The 21,809-nt window shown below is 30.2% G+C and overlaps 1 protein-coding gene across 2 annotated transcripts in view; it reads left to right on the forward strand.

Annotated features, from left to right (window-relative positions):
• Nucleotides 1-20,089, forward strand: part of LOC113389235 (pituitary homeobox homolog Ptx1) — a 197,194-nt gene extending 177,105 nt beyond the window's left edge. For both annotated transcript variants that reach the window (XM_026626294.1, XM_026626293.1), the window contains exon 4: nt 19,630-20,089. In XM_026626294.1, the coding sequence (XP_026482079.1) occupies nt 19,630-20,085 (456 nt within the window). In that variant the 3' untranslated portion in view covers nt 20,086-20,089. The remainder of the gene's footprint in view (nt 1-19,629) is intronic.
• The last annotated feature ends 1,720 nt before the right edge of the window (nt 20,090-21,809 follow it).

A 21,809-nucleotide genomic window follows, 5' to 3' on the forward strand; every position in this document is an offset into this window, starting at 1 on the left:
GTTCATTAGTTTTATAACGAAAGCAACAGAATATTTTCAGACATATGTTCAGCAAGAATATTAGTAGAACGATCATTTCTTGTAAACAATATCCTTTGAGCAGGTTTGATTTACTATAAATAGAAAAAACGAATAGTGTAAATTCGTATTGATTAAGTAGATTATGTATAGGGTAAGGCGGAGCAAAAGGTCGAATTTGATTTCAAGCAATTCTATTGTGAAAACAAAACAAATTATATCACAGCAAATTTAATATATCAAATAAAGTACTATCTGCCTGTTTAGTAAAAATCCCAGAAAATTGATCAGTGTATATACTCATTTTTGCTGTTTTTCAAAAAGTGTATCCACACTTACATACACAAACACATCATTTTTTTCTGAGGTGTGCCAAAATGTTCAGAAACCTTTAAAACGTCGAGAAATGTAAAAATTTTCAATTTCGATTTTTGGACGATTACAATAACATACCCTACGGGAAGTTAATAAATACAAATATCTAGTTAGTATTAGTATTTTGTCTTGAGTCAAGTTACATGAACTTCCCGATATGTGTAATTAATTGACTTAATCAATAAAAAATAAATTAATTTATGAGTGATTTATTCCGAGTGGATTTATTACACTAAATTGAAAACGAACGAACACGTTAACTCGGAGTATTTTCTAAAAGCAAATTTCAACAATCAACAATTTTTATAATTGAACCAGTTTCCGTAAAACTCAAATGGTTTACTATGTTCATTAAAGCTAAGTACTCTATCGTTATACCAAGTAAATCGTCTAATTTTAATTTTAACAAACGTCAAAAAAACTTCGATGACTTTTTAAAATTAAACTACTTGCCGTAAGTTCTATAAGACCATGATATATATCGCCAAAAAAAAATCCATAAAAATCGGCTTAAATTTTTTTTTCAATAGTTAATTACAAGAAAACGGCTCGGTAGATTTTCTCCTAAAACTAATCAGTATCATTCTCAATTAATATCTTTCAAACAGTTTCTGATTTTTTAAAATCTATTTGGTAGTATGAGTAAACGTGTACGAAAAGTTTAACACTTTTTTCCAAATTACAAAGAAACGGCTCGGCCGATCGTCCCACATAACTGAGAAACGATAATCCTCATCGAGATACATCAAATGACTTTTAAATTTTTGAAATAAATTCAGGCGTTTTTGAGCAAACGTCGATGCAAGGTCTAATTTTGACAAATGCCAAAAACGATACTAATTTTTGCAAACGTTGACGAATTTTTAAAGCTAAACGAGTTGTCGCAGGGCCGTAATATTTCAGTATGATCTAGAGGACAATGGTATATACCGTCAAAAAAATAATAATAAAAATCGAAGAAAAACAATTTTTTAGCACTTTATTACAAGAAAACGGCCCGGCCAATCTCTAACAAAAACTAATCAGCACGATTTCCAACCAATATCTTTCGAACGGTTTTTGAATTTTCAAAATCGATTCAGAATTGCGGGCTAAAACGTGGACGAAAAAATTTTCACTTTTCTGCTATTTATAAAGAAACGGCTTGGCCGATCGTCGCACAAAACTGACAAACAATAGTCCTCATCGAGATACATCGAATGGCTTTTAAATTTTTGCTTTTTTCAAATTTGGTCTCATTCTATTCAGAATGGCTTGAAACGTCGAGAAAACATAAAATTAGCGAATCTTATTTCTTTATGAAAACATAAACTTTTCTTTCGGGAAGTTAAAAGTCGCAAATATGTCATCATCCTAAGTATGACTGATTTCTTGCAAGTGTTTTCACCAGAAGAAGCACAGAATCAGAATCAGAAGCTAAAACGAATATTATTTTTATGGCCAATTTTACATTTAACAGTTGGCTCATTAGTCGTTAGCGTTTGCGTTCTCTCGTGTTATCTGATTTGACGATGCAACCAACAGGTGTGATTTTTAATGATGTCTCTTAATAGCCAAATAAAGCTGTCGGAAGACATAACAAACGCTTTAGAAAATATTTCTGATGTTGTGCTACAGTCTTTGTTGTAATGGACTCGGAGCTTTTAATCGCGATCGTTAATATCACTATTTGGAAAGTCGTGATATTTGTTTTATTTTGCATATAAACTGTGAATGGTTAAATGTCGAGACTGTAGAATTACATGAACATTGAATCTAGACCTCAGAGTCACAGTAACTTTACATATTTGAACTTTAGCATTTGTACCGTTTGTTTTGTTCTAATTATTTGTATTAATAGAAAATTACAGGCTTAAACTAGTGGGGTGCATGGCATCGTGCCTTCAGGCATATTGCTGGAACTTCCCGTACCGTAATTAAACATTTGAGAAATGAAAATAATCGATAATTGTTTTGAATAATTTCAAATACAAATACAAACTGTAAACCTATAACTACTTTTTAAATTGGGCGAAGAGAGTATTTCGCAAACGACTCTGTGTATGTTTATAAGAAATTTGTTCTTTTTTTTTCAAATTTTGATTTTTTGATAATTTAGAATTGTTTTCAAAATTTTGAATTTTTTTTTAAACTCTCAAATTTCTGTAGGAAATCGTTTTTTTTAATTGATATTTATTAAATTTTTCAAAATTTGAAAATGAAAAATTTCGAAAATTTGAATTTTTTGAAACTTTGATTTTTTTTTTAAATTACGGAATTTTCTGTAAAAGCATTTTTTGCACACCGTCTACTCGTGCAAAATGTTTTTTGAATTAAATTAATCGGATGATCAGTTCTCTCTAAAACTGAATTCTTATTTTTGGCTCTTTTTGCCAATTTTGTTTGAACCATATACGTGAATTTTAAAATTAAAAATCTTGGTACGGAATCTAAAAAAAATTACACAAAATGTGTACACATTATTAAAATGTCTATAAAATATCTGATAATTTGATGTGCATATGTATAATGAACACTTTCGATCGCCAAATGGCACTTTTTTAACTTATTTCTATTGAGAGTCTTTAACTGCTAGACCTGCCTTCTAGAAAAATTAATCAGTTCTTCATCTTGTCATACAAGTAAAATGTTTTTGGATTATTAAAATCGGACGCTCCGTTCCCTTAAAAACTGAGTAACCGTTTTTCGCACTTTTTGCCCCGTATCTTCGGAACGGGTCTAGCCTGCCTCTGCCAAAAACTAATCAGTACGTCTCCTTATAAATACGAATCGAATGTTTTTTTAATTATTCAAATCGGCTGATCCAATTACAGTACGGGAAATTCCAGCAAATTGCCTTAAGGCACGATGCCTTACACCACTAGTTTTATTTAAATTATTAATATTAACTTCCCAAAGGAGAAGTTGGTATTTTCGCAAAAAACACCGATTTGCTAATTTTATGTTTTTTCGTTGCTTCAAACCATTCTGGATCGTGTGAGACCAAATTTAGAAAAAGTATTCGTGTGTGTGTATGTTAGCCGATTTTTGAATTTTCGTCGACGTTTTCTCAAAAACGGCTGAACGGATTTCAAAAATTTAAAAGCCATTCGATAAGGTCTAACATTTATATCGTGCGACGATAGGCCGAGCCGTTTCTTTGTAATTAGCCGAATAGTGTACAGTTTTTTGTCCACGTTTCAGCTTACAATTTTAAAAATTTAAAAACTATTGGAATAATTTTGGTTGGGAATAGAGTTTATTAATTTTTGGTAACGATCGGTCGGGACGTTTCTTTGTAAATAAAACATTTTTACAGTTAATTTGAATTTGCACTTTCTCAAAAGGTAATGTTTAGCATTTGAATTTAATTACAATTGTGAAAGGAATTAATGCAATAGGCATTACCACGAAATTAGTAATAATAAATAATTAATTATATATTCCTATCGCGATACGTAATATTTCAAAATTGAGCTCTAATTATACTACCAAACTAATAAATGCGTTGCGTAAATGAACAACATAAACATTACTACCTCATATTCAAACAGTGCATGGTTTCTGGTCATATATACATTTTATGTATACGATTCACAGGATGATATCCATATAAGGTTGTATAAATAGTTTTAATTAACACGAATTGACCCTTTTGCTACGTGAGTGCTTTCCGCTGGAGTGTCGCTGCTATACGGGAAATGAACTACTATATAACAAGCTATATATATTTTAAGATATCTCTATCATTATCACTAAAAAGGTGTTAAAAAATTAATAATTACGCTACTAATGAACTAGAAATTATAATAAAAAGCTAGAAATCTCAATGGTTTAACTCATAGTAAACACAGCACGTCATGCGGATGTCGTCCAAGGACGACAGTAGTGAAAGAGTTAAATCGTTTCATTAGTTTTCGCGTGAAATACATCTTGTTTATATCTACAAAGAAATTTTTGCTCAGTGAGTCATCACCCAATAAAATAATTCTACTCAAGTTACTTATTATGGATAAGCTTACAATAATACTCATTATTATTGATAGCGAATAAATAATTAAATGGTGATAAATGTTCGTTACGTCAATAATGAATATTTATAAATTAGGGTACTGATTCTGCCGCATAACAGACCAATGTTATGGTAAGACTATGTTATGAAGAACTTTCCATATAAATTTGTTCTAAATATTGTCAAAAGCCATTTGGTTGCTGTGCAGTCAGGCGATTTTCTCAGGTTCTTAGATAGAAAATATAACCTAGAAACCGCACAAATGTCAAAAAACAATATTAGATGACAGGGTCTTTCTGACTCAGGTTCATAACATACGAGTGACGTTGCAGTTTGTCCTTACCATAACTTTGGTCTGTTATGCGGCAGAATCGGTCGATAAGTCTTTTAATATTGTATTAATTCTAGAGTACTTTTATATCATAATACTTGTACGTGTTAATAAATACAATTAATATCAAAATAAATATAATTAATATTATTTGCTCAATGACTCTCTTATACTAGTACAATTTAATGCATAGACTAGCTGTATATAATAGAGTTAATCAATAAAAAACAATATATTAGTTTATGTGTAATCAACGCAAGTTCTTATAGAAATATATCATATATAGTGTCGTTTAAATTTTTGGAATCGGTGCAGCCGCTTTTTACAAAACGTCAAAAAAACGTCAAGAAATCATAAAATTAGCAGATCATATTTTCTGTCAACACCTCTTCTTCGAAAAGTTAGAAGAAAGACATGGGATTGATTGAAGGCAGAAAAATCAGTAAATAAATTAATTTGAATTTCAATTTTAATAACATTGAAATTTCACTTATGAAGTTTTGCTCACAAATCAATAGTGATTTCTAAAGGCTTATCTTTTATATTTCTCAAGAAGCAAACTTATTTTTAGGTCAAAAATTTTATATGAGGGCCACAACGTTTTTAAACGTAAAGGTGGGTGACACACAAAAGGTTGGGAAAAGCTCCCGTAGGGTAAGTTATTAGAATCGTCCAAAAGTCGTGATTTTTTACGTATCTTCACTGAAGGTGTATCAATCTGAAGGTTTCTGATTTTGGCATACTTTATAAAAAATGGATGTGTGTGTGCGTATGTATGGATACAATTTTTCGCCCTCGTTTTTGGGCGTAAGGATCAACCGATTTGGTTAAAAAAACATTAGATTCCTATTGATAAGGAGATATGCTGATTAGTTTTTGGCAAAGGCAGGTCCAGCCATTTCGGAAATACGGAACAAAGAGTGCAGAAAATAGAAATCGAGATTTTTGAGAGAACGCAGCATCCACTTCGATTATCCAAAAAACATTCAATTTATAATGATGGGGAGAATTAGTTCGATTAGTTTTTAGCTAGGGCAGGTCCAGTCGTTTCGGAGATACGGAGCTACAAAAATGGCAGTTTTTTGAGAGAACTAAGCATCTGATTTGAATTATTTAAAAAACATTCTGCTTGCGTTGGAAAAAAAATTGCATTTGAAAAAAAAAATTTTAAAAAAATGTACATCGAAAATGATTCAGATTTTAATTTAAATGCTTGCTAGAGCTTCAAAGCTTCAAATTAATAATTTTAACTTTACAATTCAGTTTATATAATTCTTATAAATATTAGACAATGTCCTTTATTTACTTTTTATGTAAACATATATAAATGTCGTTGTCCAATTAATAGGCTCTTATATTTTTTCTATAATATACGAATAATAAAAGTTTTTTTTTTTTAATTTTTATTTGGCCTCGCTTACTCTGAGCATTTAGCCCACCTCCAACATTTTTTATTTATTTACATATTTTTTATTATATATCATTTTCATTTAATTTATATATTATTTTTATTATTCTTTATATATTATTTTATATTCTTATTTCTCTTTATATTCTTATTTTGCTCTTATTTCTTGCTCTTTTTTCAAAGTTAACTTCTAGCTTCCTTCCATTTTTTTTATTCTTCTATTAGCAAGTTCCAATATTTTTCTTACTCCTAATATAAATCAGCTATTCAAATTCTGTTATTACTATTTTACTTAATTCATATTCAAATTCTACTTAACTAATACAATTTTTAATTGATTTCAAATTAACTAAATTTTTTTCTATATTTTAAGTCAATGACAGGATTTAATCTGAGGATCCCTGTCGTGTGAATCGAACAAGCTACCAAGTGAGCTATGCTCGCCACATAATGAAAGTGTTTATAATAATAAATTTGAAAACATTTAATATTCTTTTAATATTTTATTACAGTACTGGAAGTACTGGAAGCCTAAAGGCACGATGCCATGCACCATTAAAAAACATCAGAAATTATATAAAAAGCCTAAAAATGTATGTAACAAAAGTAAATGATAGACTGTAGGTTTAATGATTTGTGCATATTTCTTTATATATAAAATTAAGATCATGAATAATCAAGTAAACTATTCATAGATTATTTATTATAGTTATCCAATATTATTATAATTCAACAGAGTTTTTAATACGTAAAATTTAGTGTTTGTTTCGAATTCATTTCCTAATTATAATTTCAAAGTGACTAAACTATTTTTCCTCCGGCTTTCGATAGACTTCGCACTCGTCACGTCCTTTGACGGCGTTGAGTACCTCGTCGAGGTCCTTTTTCGGAGATCCTGCAGCTGACTGGAAATATCCCAGTTCGGCGATTTCATTATACACGGCTTCGGCATCGTAATTCCTGATGAATATAATATTGTGAAACTTCCTAATGGTTAATATATATTTTAATTGTTATTTAAATATATCAGTAATTGAGGTGTTAGTGGTATTTTCCTATTTCCTGTAGTTTAGAAACCGGTTTTTTGGCGAAAATTATGGAATTTGAAAACCGTTTTTTTAGTAGAAAAAGTCGGTTTTTACTGTATAAATGTAAAATGACAAATATAGCCAAATATAAAAGATAGTAGCAAGCGTTTTGATTCTTGGAATCATATTGGTTCAAAAGCATTTGGAATCTTATCTGTCTGCTATGGTCCCCAGAAAGGTTTTGAAATGATCAACAAAAATTGAGATCTAGTTGTGATTTTGAATTCTGGAGATTTATACTGGTTCTGGTTTTGAAGTTGTATCTGTTAACGCAAAGTATTTAAGTCATTTATTTACCATTCAGTAATAGTAATTTTAATTTCTTTAGTAAGTATTTAGTTAAATTTTCAATGGCTACTAAAGAGTTTAACTATGATGAGCTTACAAATATATGGGCCGATTCTGCCGCACAACAGACCAATGTTATGGCAAAGCCATGTTACGCTCTAATTCCATACATTGAATCACACTGAATACTGTCAAAATGTCATGTATTTGCTGTGCATTCAAACTGAAACGTCATTTGCATGTTATGATGCTGGGTCAGAAGGACCATGTTATCTAATATCGTTTCTTTGACATTTGTGCGGTTTCTAGGTTAAGTTTTCTATTTGACAACCTGAGAAAAACGCCAGACTGCACAGCAACCACATGGCTTTTGACAATATTTAGAACGAGTTTGTATGGAAAGTTCTTCATAACATTTGTCTGCCATGCGGCAGCATCGGTCCATTAATCTTACAAAAGTTAAAATAGCTCGGTTAAATTTTTCATAAAATATTCGATTCAAACAAATTTTGAAGCACAACAATTGAATAATTAATTGTATAAGGGACACTGTGTATTATTGTCCCACTTATTTGATCAGAAACAATTTTGTTAATTTACCAGTTAGCTGAGAAAAAAGTAAATTAAGTAGTCGTTTGAACATTTGTCTACGTTAAAATACTGAAATACAGTTCTTAAATACGATGGATTTGTCATAAAATCAAATCATACAAGAAAAGTTAATAACAATAATATGTTGCATAATACAACATAAACATTCAAACAAAGTTTATGAATAATATATAACAAAACATATCTATTTATTTTTGGTAAGGTAAGACAAACAAATTTTTGGTAAGCGGTTTCGGCGATACAGAGGAAATATAAAAAAAATGATATTTGGCGGTCAAAAATGATTATTAGTCGTATGCGCATCAAATTATCAGATATTTTTGATAAGTTTTTAAAAATGAGTACAAATTTTTTGTTACAATTTTGTTGGGTGCCGTACCAAGATTTTTAATTTTTAAAGTTTACTTATACGGCTCAAGCAAATTTCAAAATTTTCTAAAAAAAAAAATTCAAAATTTTTTAAAATATACAAAGTTTTATAGTTCATATTTGAAATTTACAATTCAGTTTCTACATGTTTTCCCACTGGGGAAATTTCTAAAAGCCCTGTACCCGTCAGCAAATAACCTCATTGAACCCAAAGTTCAGATTGGTTATAAGAAATAAATAAATAAAAAAAAAAGTTTTTACATGTATATATTTTATACAACATACAACTTATACCCGATTTCATCTGGCAATCATAAACAATTAACTAGTTGGTATTGGTATTTAGCCTTGAGGCAAGTTACATGAACTTCCCGATATGTGTAAATAATCGACTTAATCAATAATAAACAAATTAATTTATGAGTGATTAGAAGTATTCCGAGAGGATTTATTACACATAATTGAAAATGAACGAACACGTTAACTCGGAGTATTTTCTAAAAGCAAATTTTCACAAATCAATCAATTTTTATAATTGAACCAGCAGATCGTCTCACAAAACTGACAAACTGTAGTGTCCATTGAGTTACATCGAATGGTTTTTAAATTTCTGAAATCGGTTCAGGCGTTTTTGAGCAAACGCCGATGAAAGGTCTAATTTTGACAAATGCCAAAAAAAACGATACCAATTTTTGCAAACTTTGTCGAATTGTTAAAGCTGAACGAGTTGTCTTAGGGCGGTAATATTTCAGTATGATCTAGAAGACTATGATATCTACCGTCAAAAAAAAAAATCATAACTAGTTGGTTTGGTATTTTGCCTTGAGGCAAGTTACATGAACTTCCCGATATGTGTAAATAATCGACTTAATTAATAAAAATAAATTAATTTATGAGTGATAACAAGTATTCCGAGTGGATTTATTACACATCATTGCAAATGAACGAACGAACACGTTAACTCGGAGTATTTTCAACAATCAATATTTTTAATTAATCAATAATTATAACTAAACCAGTTTCCGTAGGACTTTAATGGTTTACTATGTTCAAGACCAAGTACACTATCGTTATACCAACTAAATCTAATTTTATTTTTAACAAACGTCAAAAAAACTACTCATTTTCTCAAACTTTGATGAATTTTTAAAATTAAACTACTTGTCGTAAGGCCGTAATAATTCAGTAAGTTTTATAAGACCATGATATATATCGCCAAAAAAAGTTCCATAAAAATCGGCCTGATTTTTTTTCAACAGTTAATTACAAGAAAACGGCTCAGTAGATTTTCACCTAAAACTAATCAGTATCATTCCCAACTAATATCTTTCGAACAGTTTTTGATTTTTTAAAATCGATTCGGTAGTATGAGCTTAAATGTGGACGAAACAGTTAACACTTTTTTTCAAATTACAAAGAAACGGCTCGGCCGATTGTCGCACAAAACTGAGAAACGATAATTCTCAACGAGATACATCAAATGTTTTTTAAATATCTGAAATCGGTTCAGGCGTTTTTGAGCAGACGTCGATGAAAGTTCTAATTTTGACAAATGCCAAAAAAACGATATCAATTTTTGCAAACTTTGAAGAATTGTTAAAGCTAAACGAGTTGTCGTAGGGCGGTAATATTTCAGTAAGATCTAGAAGACTATACACAAACTTTTTCCAAATTTTGGCTCATTCGATTCAGAATGGTTTGAAACGTCGAGAAAACATAAAATTAGCGAATGGGATTTTTTGATGAAAACATAATCTTCTCCTTCGGGAAGTTAAAAAAAGTGTGTTTCTAAGCACGATCGTCAAATTGAAAGTGTGCGTCAACGTGTTAAATATGGAGAGAAGATGCTGTTTTTATATTTAACTTAAAGCAAAAATCCTGACAAAAAGAAAATTGTGTAATCCAGTACGCCAGCACTAACTACCTCAACTTGTACTGCTTTCAGAATGCAGTCATCAGAATTAGATGTATTTGGATGTATTTGGATGTATTGTATATTTTGGATTGGAATAAGATGTTTGTGAAAAATCTTACAAATTAATATAATGAATTAACTTACTTGTAAAACTCGGCATATCTCCTCTTGCTCGGTTCATAAATGAATGCTCGTGCCAATGTGTAGGCACTGACCATCAAAACTCCTACGGTGATCAAATGGAACTTTATTTGCTTCTCCAGCATGTTGCGCATTTCTGGCTTCGGCATTCGCGGCATACTGGACAACTAATTTTCGAAATAGTAAAACGATATTAATAACTAGTTGGTATTGGTATTTGGCCTTGAGGCAAGTTACATGAACTTCCCGATATATGTAAATAATCGACTTAATCAATAAAAAAAATAATTAATTTATGAGTGATTAAAAGTATTCCGAGAGGATTTATTACACATTATTGAAAACGAACGAACACGTTAACTCGGAGTATTTTCTAAAAGCAAATTTTCAAAAATCAATAATTTTTATAATTGAACCAGTTTTCGTAGGACGGTAATGGTTTAGTATGTTCATTAAGACCAAGTAATCTATCGTTATACCAAGTAAATCGTCTAATTTTAATTTTAACAAACGTCAACAAGACTACTCATTTTCTCAAACTTTGATGAATTTTTAAAATTAAACTACTTGTCATAAGACCGTAATAATTCAGTAAGTTCTATAAGACCGTGATATGTATCGCCAAAAAAAGTTTCAAAGTTAATTACAACAAAACGGCTCGGTAGATTTTCACCTAAAACTAATCAGTATTATTACCAACTAATGTCTTTCGAACAGTTTTTGATTTTTTAAAATCGATTCGGTAAAATGAGCTTAAATGTGGACGAAAAGTTTAACACTCTTTTTCAAATTACAAAGAAACGGCTGTGCAGATCGTCTCACAAAACTGACAAACTATAGTGCTCATTGAGATACATCGAATGGCTTTTGAATTTCTGAAATCGGTTCAGGCATTTTTGAGCAAACGTCGATGAAAGGTCTAATTTTGACAAATGCCAAAAAAACGATATCAAAAAACTTTATTACAAGAAAACGACCCGGCTGATCTTTACCAAAAACTAATCAGCACGATTCCCAACCAATATCTTTCGAACGGTTTTTGAAATTTCAGAATCGATTCAGAATTGCGGGCTAAAACGTGGACGAAATTTTTTTCACTTTTCTGCTATTTATAAAGAAACGGCTTGGACGATCGTCGCACAAAACTCAGAAACGCTAGTCCTCATCTAGATACATTGAATGGCTTTTAAATTTTTGAAATCGGTCGAACCGTTTTTGAGAAAACGTCGATTTACGGCAAAAAATTTGTTCACACACATGCACACACACACATACACACATACTTTTTCCAAGTTCGGTCTCATTCGATTCAGAATGGCTTGAAACGTCCAGAAAACATAAAATTAGCGAATCGGATTTTTTTATGAAAGCATAAACTTTTCCTTCAGGAAGTTAATTAAAATCGAATACAGTAGAACTCTAATTATCCGAACTCCGACTATGCGAATCGCCGATTATCCGAATCACTTTCAGAAAAAAAAAATGTCCAAAAAAAGTCTAAGTGCGCTATTATTCTTCCACCCGCAAAGCCGGAAAACGGTTGAAGGCCGCAAAACAGCTTACATTGACGGAGATGTTTAAAAAACAATGATTTTTATTTCTAAACTTGCACATAAGTACATTTTATTTATATTTAAAACATGTGAAAATATAATGTTTCTTTCATTTAATTCAATAAAAAAATAGTGCAATATCAAAACGTAACTTTTTTTCTCTCCAACGGCAATTTAAAAAAAAAAATCTCCGATTATCCGAATATTTAATTATCCAAATGGATCCCGGTCCCCATTAATTCGGATAATTGGAGTTTTACTATATCACTTTTTGTTTGATCTGATTAGTTAACAAAGTGAACCAGATTTAGCAGGTTGAATTATTTGACATTTTTTTGGATGAAATTAAAATGTTAAGCCAACATAAAAATCAGTAGAAATATTTATCTAAAAGTTCAAATTCGACTAATTAAAATAACACATTTATGAGAAAAGTAACCATAAATTATACGAGTATAAAAGCTACATCATCAAGTACTAATGAAGTCGAGTAGATTTTTGGGGAATTGCTGTCAAATATTTAAAAGTAATGATTCTGTAAATAGTAGTGGAAAAAAATATATACCGCAAACTTCACATGACTCAACTCAAACAATTTAGAATTGTCCTTTTAAAGAAACAAGAAGTTAGATTTTTTAACTTCCCGTAGGGCAAGTTATAGTAATAGCAAAAAAATCAAAAATCAAAATTTTTATATATCTTTACGTTCCAGAGGTTTCTGAATATTTTGACATACCTTAAAAAGAATGGATGTATGTGTGTGTGTGTGTATGTATGTATGTATGTATGTATGTACGTGTGTGTATGTATGTGCGGATACAAATTTTTGTCGACGATTTCGGGAACACGGATCAACCGATTTGAATAATTCAAAAAATATTCGATTCGTATTGATAAGGAGACGTGCTGATTAGTTTTTGGCGAAGGCAGGTCTAGCCGTTCCGAAGATACGGGGCAAAAAGTGCCGAAAACGGTAACTCAGTTTTTAGGAGAACGATTTGAATAATTCAAAAAACATTTCACTTGTATTGACAAGATGAAGAATCGACAAAATTTTCATGAAGGTAGGTCTAGCGGTTCTGGAGATATGGAGGAAAATGTAAAAAAATGAGCCATTTGGCGATCAAAAATGATCATTAGACATATGCACATCAAATTATCAGATATTTTATAGAGATTTTAACAATAAGTATACATTTTGTTAACATTCCTATGGGTTCCGTACCAATGCTTATGCGTTAGACAGCGACGCGGCGCTTACATGCTTTATATTTTGTCCCTATGCAGTTAAAGCAGTACGATTGCTTTGAAAAAAAAGTTCAGACCTTCCACAATTGGTCAAAATAAAAAAAAAAAAATTATTTTTTTTTTTAAAAAATAAAAAATTTTTTTTTCAATAAAAGTAATTTTTTGTCCAATTTATAGTTTCTCAAAAATCTTATTTTTTCAAAGTAAATTTTTTTCAAAAATGTTAATCGTTTTTTAAAAAAATAATAATTTTTGGCGCGGGAAGTTCCAGCAATTTGCCTTAAGGCACGATGCCTTAATTGCCTTAAGACAGAATTCCACTTACAGCTAGTTAAAAATAATATCAAAGTAATAATCTACTTACATAATATAATCAAGTGGTAAATTGTTCAGAGACTTTTTTTAATTATATAATTCTTTGTAAATATTAGTAAAAATAATATTTATACCGCAAACTTTAGGGACCCGAATTAAAACAATTAAATATAGTCCTTTTATGAAAATTAGAAGTTTTGTGTTAGGTATCTTAACAATAATATCAGAAAGTTTAATTTTTAAATAATCAAAAGTAAAAGTTCAAACAAGTGAACTTACGGCGTCTCACTTTACTCCGAAATAAATCTGGCCTATATATTATTTTCCTGTATAATAAAGTGAAAAATATTAAACAAATTCTATTATTTACTTTTATAAATAATAGTATATAAATTATACTTATTATTTTACTTACGTTTATTATCACAGTTGTCCTTTAACTATATTATTTTGCTTCACAAACTTTTGTACGGCTCACGTTTACAAATTTCAGAATATAATTTTTAATTCATTTGTTTATTTGTGTTGGGTGATATGTTTGATGAAATTTATTTCTATGAGATTCGCAGTAATATTATTTTGCTATGGCAACAGTAATAATATGAATATGTAAAAATAATTTTCACGCCTGAATTTGAAATGTTAATATTGAATATTTAGTAATTATTCAATATTAGCATATCAATTAATATATTTTATTATATATTAATTACTATAATATAATTTTATTATATATTAACAATTATATATTAATTATTAATTACTTAAAAAATGACATTTATTTATTAGTTCCCAAATCGGTCTTCCAGCGCTGAGTAGAATAAATTGTATGAGAAGAAAATATTTTTTTAGAACTATGCTGACCAATTTTGTATTAAATGCATATAAAATTCAAAGAATAAATTTCTAAATCGTGGGACTTGATCAAATTTCCTAATTTTAAATTTCGAAAAACTCTGTGCTAAAATTATCATTTTTAGTACAACTGATACTAGGTAGATTCTTTGGTGTAAAATATAGCTATTCCTTTATTTTTTTAATTTTTTCTTTCTTTCCTTTTTTCTTGTTTTTTCCTTTTTTCTTTTTTTCCCTTTTTTCTTTTTTTGTGCTTGATGAAACTTGAAAGATTATGGATATCAAATCTGAACATCGTAGTGGTATCACTATTTTTCTGCAAATTTCTTGAATTTTTGCTGAATTTGTTAACTTCCCGTAGAGTAAATTATAGTAATCCTTACGCCTTTACGTTTCAAAGGTTTCTGAACATTTTAGCATACCTTAGAAAAAATTGATATTTGCATTTTCTTATCGATTGATGTATGTATGTGTGTGCGTATGTATGGATACAATTTTTTGTCCACGTTTTGGAGAGCACGGATCAACCGATAAGGAGAACTGATTAATTTTGGCAAAAGTCGGTTAATCCAGAAAATGGTAATTAAGTTTTTGATAGAACGGAGCATCCGATTTGAATGATTCAAAAAACATTTCACTTGTATTGATGCAATGAAGATTTGATCGAATTTTTGCAAAGGCAGATTCAGCTAGTGGGAAATTCAGAAAAAAAGTTTAGAAAAATGCCATTTGGCGGTCGAAAATAAGATATTTTCGACAGTTTGGATCAACTAACATGAATGGGTATCGCAATATTTAAAAAAATTGCAAAATTTTAATAATTTAAAAAAAAAAAAATAAAATAACATGGTGGAATTTCAAATTGTATTTATTTTTGATCTTGAGGTAAAATGATACTAATTCTAAAATTTCATGCAAATTGGAGCATAGTAAAAAAATTGAGACCCAAAACGCTCCATTGACTGGAGTACAGATAGTTGTCCCTAATTTCCAATCGTGATTTGATTGCAGTAATGCACAGAAAGGCTCTTTTTACTTGAAATCATATTTAGATCTAAAGCTTCAAGTCAAAAATGCTTGGTATCAAGCTGTCAGAGATATAAATTGATCCTAGGTTTAATTTTGGAACCTAGGAATCTTATGGTATCAAACAAGGATCCTTTCCGCAAAATTACGGACAAGTTCAAATTCTTAATAGTTTTTGACTCGGATGACAATTTGATTTGAATAACTACACATAGTAATTTTTAAGAAAGCAAAACTATTAATGTAAATAATAATAACGGAGAAAAGATAATTTTGGTGTAAACGTTCATAATTGATTTTTGAAGTAAAACTACTTTAGGCGCGACTAGGTTGTAAATCTGTACAAATGCAACGGAAAAAAACGTTACGGCCGAGTCGAGTGCCAATGAGTCATTCGCACTCGATAACGGGTCGATTGTGATTGGTCGTCGTGTCGCTCGAGTATGATTGCTTTGATTGTATAGTGAAAATAATAAAACAAATGAAAAATCTGACGTGTAAGGAACGTAAGTTTATTGAAGTAATTTGTATTATTCGTGGTTACTATATATTTTTGAGCTTATTAATTAGTTTATTACATGAAGCTCTTCAAACACAATTACATGATGAGTGAAATTGTGAAAACAATATTTATTTAGGCGTTGTTTAACATAATAATTCTCTGCATTTTTATAGATATTAAAAAATATTAAAGCAGTACAGCTTTATTCTATCATGCTGAAGATATATCTTTTTCAGAAATATATCTCAGACACTTTTGGAAGTTTAGAGGAAGTCTACATGTTTTTTGTTTATGAGGGCTATTAAGTATTATAAAGTTGCACATTTTTATAAATAATGAAGAATAAATTGACATTCAGATTTATTACTCTAAACTACGCACAACAATAGTTTGTGTAGCTGTGTATCATTTATATACAGATTACTTCACAACGGGCATCTTTGCAGTTTATTTATTGATAGTGTTAATGAAATTATTCAAGATTGTTGTAATCGTATGTTGGTATGATGAGGTAGTCTTATGAGCTTGCCATTTGTTCTGTTATTGATGTTCTGGAAAGTGTTCTAGGTGCTTAGAATGTTGAGGACTCCTGCTATGTGCTGCGTTTTAAATAGACATACTGCGATTGTCGGCAGCAATTAGTCTTTTCTGGTCGGGGATTAGCTAGCAAATGTTCCTTGGGCGCCACAAAGGCTGCGCAGATGATTGATATTTACTGCGATGATTTAAATAGAATTACTCGTCGAACTAGCAACTTTTAATCGTACACAAATTAATAACATTGATTTTATTATCTTGCCATTGGATTAATTCTTAGGAATCTATAGAAGCAACTTTCTTGCAGTTTTACTACCATCGTTGAGGTTCTTTAGTTTTTTTGTATATTATTAGACGTGACCAATTTTCTCTTACAATTGGCAAAAATAGTTTTGAAATCAATACTATTTATACTTTAGATTTCGAAGTTTTTGCACCCCATAAAAATTGATCAAATGAGCTTTATATAAATTTATTTGTATGATGTGCAAAGTGAAGCTTACAGAAAGTTAAAAAACACGACTATATAAACGCAATTGTTTGTTTGACTGTTTTATTGATAAAAATCGAAATTGAAAATTTTTGCGTCCAAAAATCGAAATTGAAAATTTTTGCATATCTTTACGTTTCAGAGGTTTTTGAATACTTTGGCATACTTTAGAAAAAATGGATGTATGTATATGTGTGTGTATGTGTGGATACAACATTTTGTTAACAATTTTGGGCGTACGGAACAACCGATTTGAATGATTTAAAAAACAATCGATTCTTATTTATAAGGAAACGTGCTGATTAGTTTTTGGCCAAAATTGGCCCAACCGTTTTAGAGATACGAGGCAAAGAGTGCAGAAAATAGAAATAGAGTTTTTGAAAGAACGGAGCTTACGATTTGTATTATCCAAAAAACATTCAATTCGTATTGAAGGGGAGAAGTGGTGATTAGTTTTTGGCAAATGCAGGTCCATCCGTTTTGGAGATTCGGAGTTAAATGTGCAAAAAATGACAGTTTTTGAAAGAACTAAGCATCCGATTAAAAAAACTTTCTGCTTGTGTTGATAAAACGATTGCTTTTGGGAAAAGATTTTTTTTTTAAATAATTGTGTAATTTTCAAAAATTATTTTTGTTGAATATCGAAAATAATTTGGAGTTTAATTTTAATTCTAGCTAAAGTCCGAAACTCACTTATATACTTGAAATAAATAATTTTAAGTTTGCAATTCAGTTTGTCTAATTCCTATAAATGTTATAGAATGTACTTTATTGCCATACACCACTAGTTCAGTACCTAAAATTAAGCGACAACAATTCCAATTTTAAAACAAAAACGTAAAATAGAACGAACAATTACGAACTTTGACAAGTTTTTAAAACGACTCTTCGTAGGTCTATGATATTTTAAGATCTTCATAAGATAATGAATTCTATTATCATACAAAGATTTATCAAAATAGGATTTTTTAACCAGAAAATCCCAGCCTTTCTTCACCAAAAACTAATATCATGATTTTTGCGATGACGTAAAATTTTGCACTTTACTATTAAATCTTGAGAAACGGTTTGCCTGATCTTCTCGCTAAACTAATCAATGAGAGTCCCAATTGAGTTTCATCAAATGGTTTTTAAAATTTTAAAGTCAGTGCAGCCGTCTCTGGGAAAACGTAGACAAGACGTAGACGAAACATCAAATTTTAGTACACACAAAGTTACATAATCTCATCATACGCACTAGGGAAGGCAATGCCGATGGAAAATTTCAATACCGGTATTTCGGTAATTTTTCATTTTAAAACCGGAATACCGGTAAATTACCGGTATTTTTATAAACGTAAACAAAATTGAAAGTTACTAGTACAAATATAAAAAAATGTATTTACAACTACAACTATATTTAACTAAAAAATAAAAACAATGAAATAAAACAATAAATTTATTTTTTTAAATAATAATTTAATAAAATTATATCCAATTTAATTAATTCATTATCACTATCGAATACAGTGAGTACTTTTCACCAAAAACAAACTTATGAGTAAAAAAGACCAAAAACTCATAAAAGATCATATTACATTATTATAATAAACTGTATTGTCTGTATCCAATGTGTTAAAATAGCATAATGTCTAATATTTTAAAAAAATAATTTTTCTACACTAATTTAAGATCGGATTCTTTGTCGAGATAAATAATAAGTTACTATAATTGTTGAGTATTGTTATTCAAAACAATGTGATGCTTCAATAGTATTTTCAAACTTCGAAACATTTTCGAAAAATAATATTTTATAATTGTAATAAGCAAAAATATTTCTTCATTATTGACTGATAGATCATTATCTATCAGTCCAATTTTATTTATTGTAACACGATATGAAGCCCTTTGAAAAGCAATAAATATTCAGTTTAATGACGAGTTGAGATAATATTTGACATTTGTATATCTTATAAAATCACTTGAAGATATAGCTGTTTATGCGATTATGGAAGTTAAAGATAAATTTGTTCCGAGAAATTTAAACTTTAGGGTATTATGTATCAAATAGCGCTTATGTAAAAATACCGAAAATAACGGTATTTTTGGAATAAATACCGGTAAAAATACCGCCAAAAAAAACGGGCGGTTTACCGGTAATTCGGCATACAGGTATACCGGTATTGCATTTCCTAATACGCACATATGCTTACATATTTTTTTCAATAGAGCACATACAACACATAAAAATAGCAAATCGGATTTTCTTTCAAAAAACGTAATTTTTTTCAGAAAAAAGTATTGACACAGATTTAGTCTGATTTTTCGGCCAGAGGCACTCGGATCTAGTCCTGGTCATGTGTTAGAGACAAGTAGATTGAATTTTATTGGTATTAGAATATATTTTAAAATACTAAATATGTTAAAATAATATATTTGTAGAACGTTGGATAGAATTGGACCCAAAAAGTATATCAAAAATGAAGAAGTATGTGGTAACCAATATCAAAAACCAAATATAAAATGTTTGTTGATGTAAATTGTATAAATCATTTTAATGGTCATTAAATGAATATTGATTTTTGTAGGTGAAAATATGGTTCCAAAATCGCCGGACGAAATGGAAAAAGCAGGACAACATCAGCAACGCAGAGGCTGCAGAGCACAAAACGACGCCTGCAGCTCAGCAGCAAGGAAAGCAGGAGCGTTCTCCCAGTACCGGCAAGCAAACGCCTCCTCTCTTAACCGATATCACATCAGTAAAGCAAAAACCATCCAAACAAATTTTATCAAACGAAAAACGAACCATCACATCCCACAGTATAGAATCCGTTATAGACATGTCGAGGCGATTAGACATTCTGGAAAAAAGGGAAGAAGACACAGTGTTATTTGAGAAAAGTGATATTTTAGCCACCACCGATGTGGAAAATAGTTTAAGTATTTCTAAAATCACGACAAACAATCGATTGCAAAGTGGTACTGATAGGGGTGCTTTTCATCAAATTAAATCAGAACTAAATGGTGATCTTGCTATTCAGTAGCAAAGAGACAAAGACGTCAGTTAATTTCAACAATTGGTTATTAAGTATTGTATTATAAACTTGATTCTAGTTAATAATGTGAAGTAAAGTGAGTAATCAAAATGATAGACCACTGATAATTTTTTACTCTTGAAAAAACATGTGATTCACTTTTTGTAGAATCCAGTAGCAAAACTGTGTTCTTTTTTGTAGACTCCAGTAACTCTCTGCAAACATATTTATTTCTTAATGCCCCTGGATAATCTGCAAACATACTTGCAGCTATTTGAAATTTGTTTGCAGATTGCTGCTGAATTCTTCAAAAATAACTCAATAAAGGTAAAGAAAGCATTGCTGAAATCCATTTTCCTGGTCATTCATGACAAAAATGGTCTGGAAACGCCAGAAATTATAAGATTTAATAATCATTCAGAAGAATTACTAGATTGGAGATTTTGTTCATTTTGTACTCTTGATTCACTTTTCGTAGAATCCAGTAGCAAACATGTCTTCCTTTTGGTAGAATCCAGTAGCAACTTGCAAACCTATTTATTGTTAATGCCCTGGGTGATCTACAAACATACTTGCAGTTTTTTGAAAGTTTGTTTGCAGATTGCTGCTGAATTCTTCAAAAAGAAACTCAATGAAGGTATAGGAAGCATTGCTGAAATCCGTTTTCCATGTTATTTAAGGTAGAAATGGCCAGGAAACGACAGAAATTATGAGATTTTTAAGCAGATTCTGCCGCACAACAGACCAATGGCATGACAATGTCATGTTACGCTCTAACTTTCATACATTATGCTACTAAATCATACTGAATACTATTAAAATGTCATGTATTTGCTGTGCATTCAGGCGTTTTACACATAAACTGAAACGCCACTTGTATATTATGAAGCTGGTTCAGAAAGACCCTGTTATCTAAAATCGTTTTTTTGACATTTGTGCGGTTTCTAGGTTAGGTTTCCGATCTGACAAAAACACCTGACTGCACGGCAACCACATGGCTTTTGTCAATATTTAGAACGAATTAGTACGGAAAGTTCTTCATAACATAGCCTTGCCAAAACATTGGTCTGCTGTGCGGCACAATCAGTTCATTAATCATAATGCAAAAAAAATTCTTGATTGGAGATTTTGAGTTTTTTTTAATTTACACCGTTTTTAGCAATTTGACCCGAATTTTGACTTAAGTTTCGTGTTCAGGGTTAGAAATTACTTTGAAATACAGACAATTTTTTTTTATTTTATGGACCTGTGTAATTTTTCAAACTGCACTATTTAGATTCTTTTTGGAAAAATCAGCTCAAAATACTCTAGTTGCATCAGATGATGATTGTAAACCTATATATTATACATATATTTTTTAAAAATAAATTACATCAAATATAGGCTTGCATGGAGTATTCGTTTACTATTCGGTATTCATTCGAATACCAAATTTTTAAAATCAATCAGATCAAATTAATTGCTCAGCGAAAATATTGCCTGTATGTTTTATTTTTCATGCCATAAAGAGCTTGCGATGGATCTTATATTTGAAAGTCTATAGTTTACATAATATGATACGAAAAAATTTGTTATCGTATTTTGTATTTATAAAATTTTTATCGACTTCTGAGATTATTAACGAACACGTGAAGAACTCTTTTCTCAATATTCAACGGACACGCTATTGTTATATGTTTTTGTTAGGAATCGTTCAACGGTTACACGCATGTATCTATATTGAATAAAGTCAT

The sequence above is a fragment of the Ctenocephalides felis genome, unplaced genomic scaffold (genome assembly GCF_003426905.1).
Source record: "Ctenocephalides felis isolate EL2017-DRISC unplaced genomic scaffold, ASM342690v1 CF-g0.4_SCAFFOLD_03573, whole genome shotgun sequence".
In the NCBI taxonomy this organism is placed as follows: domain Eukaryota; kingdom Metazoa; phylum Arthropoda; class Insecta; order Siphonaptera; family Pulicidae; genus Ctenocephalides; species Ctenocephalides felis.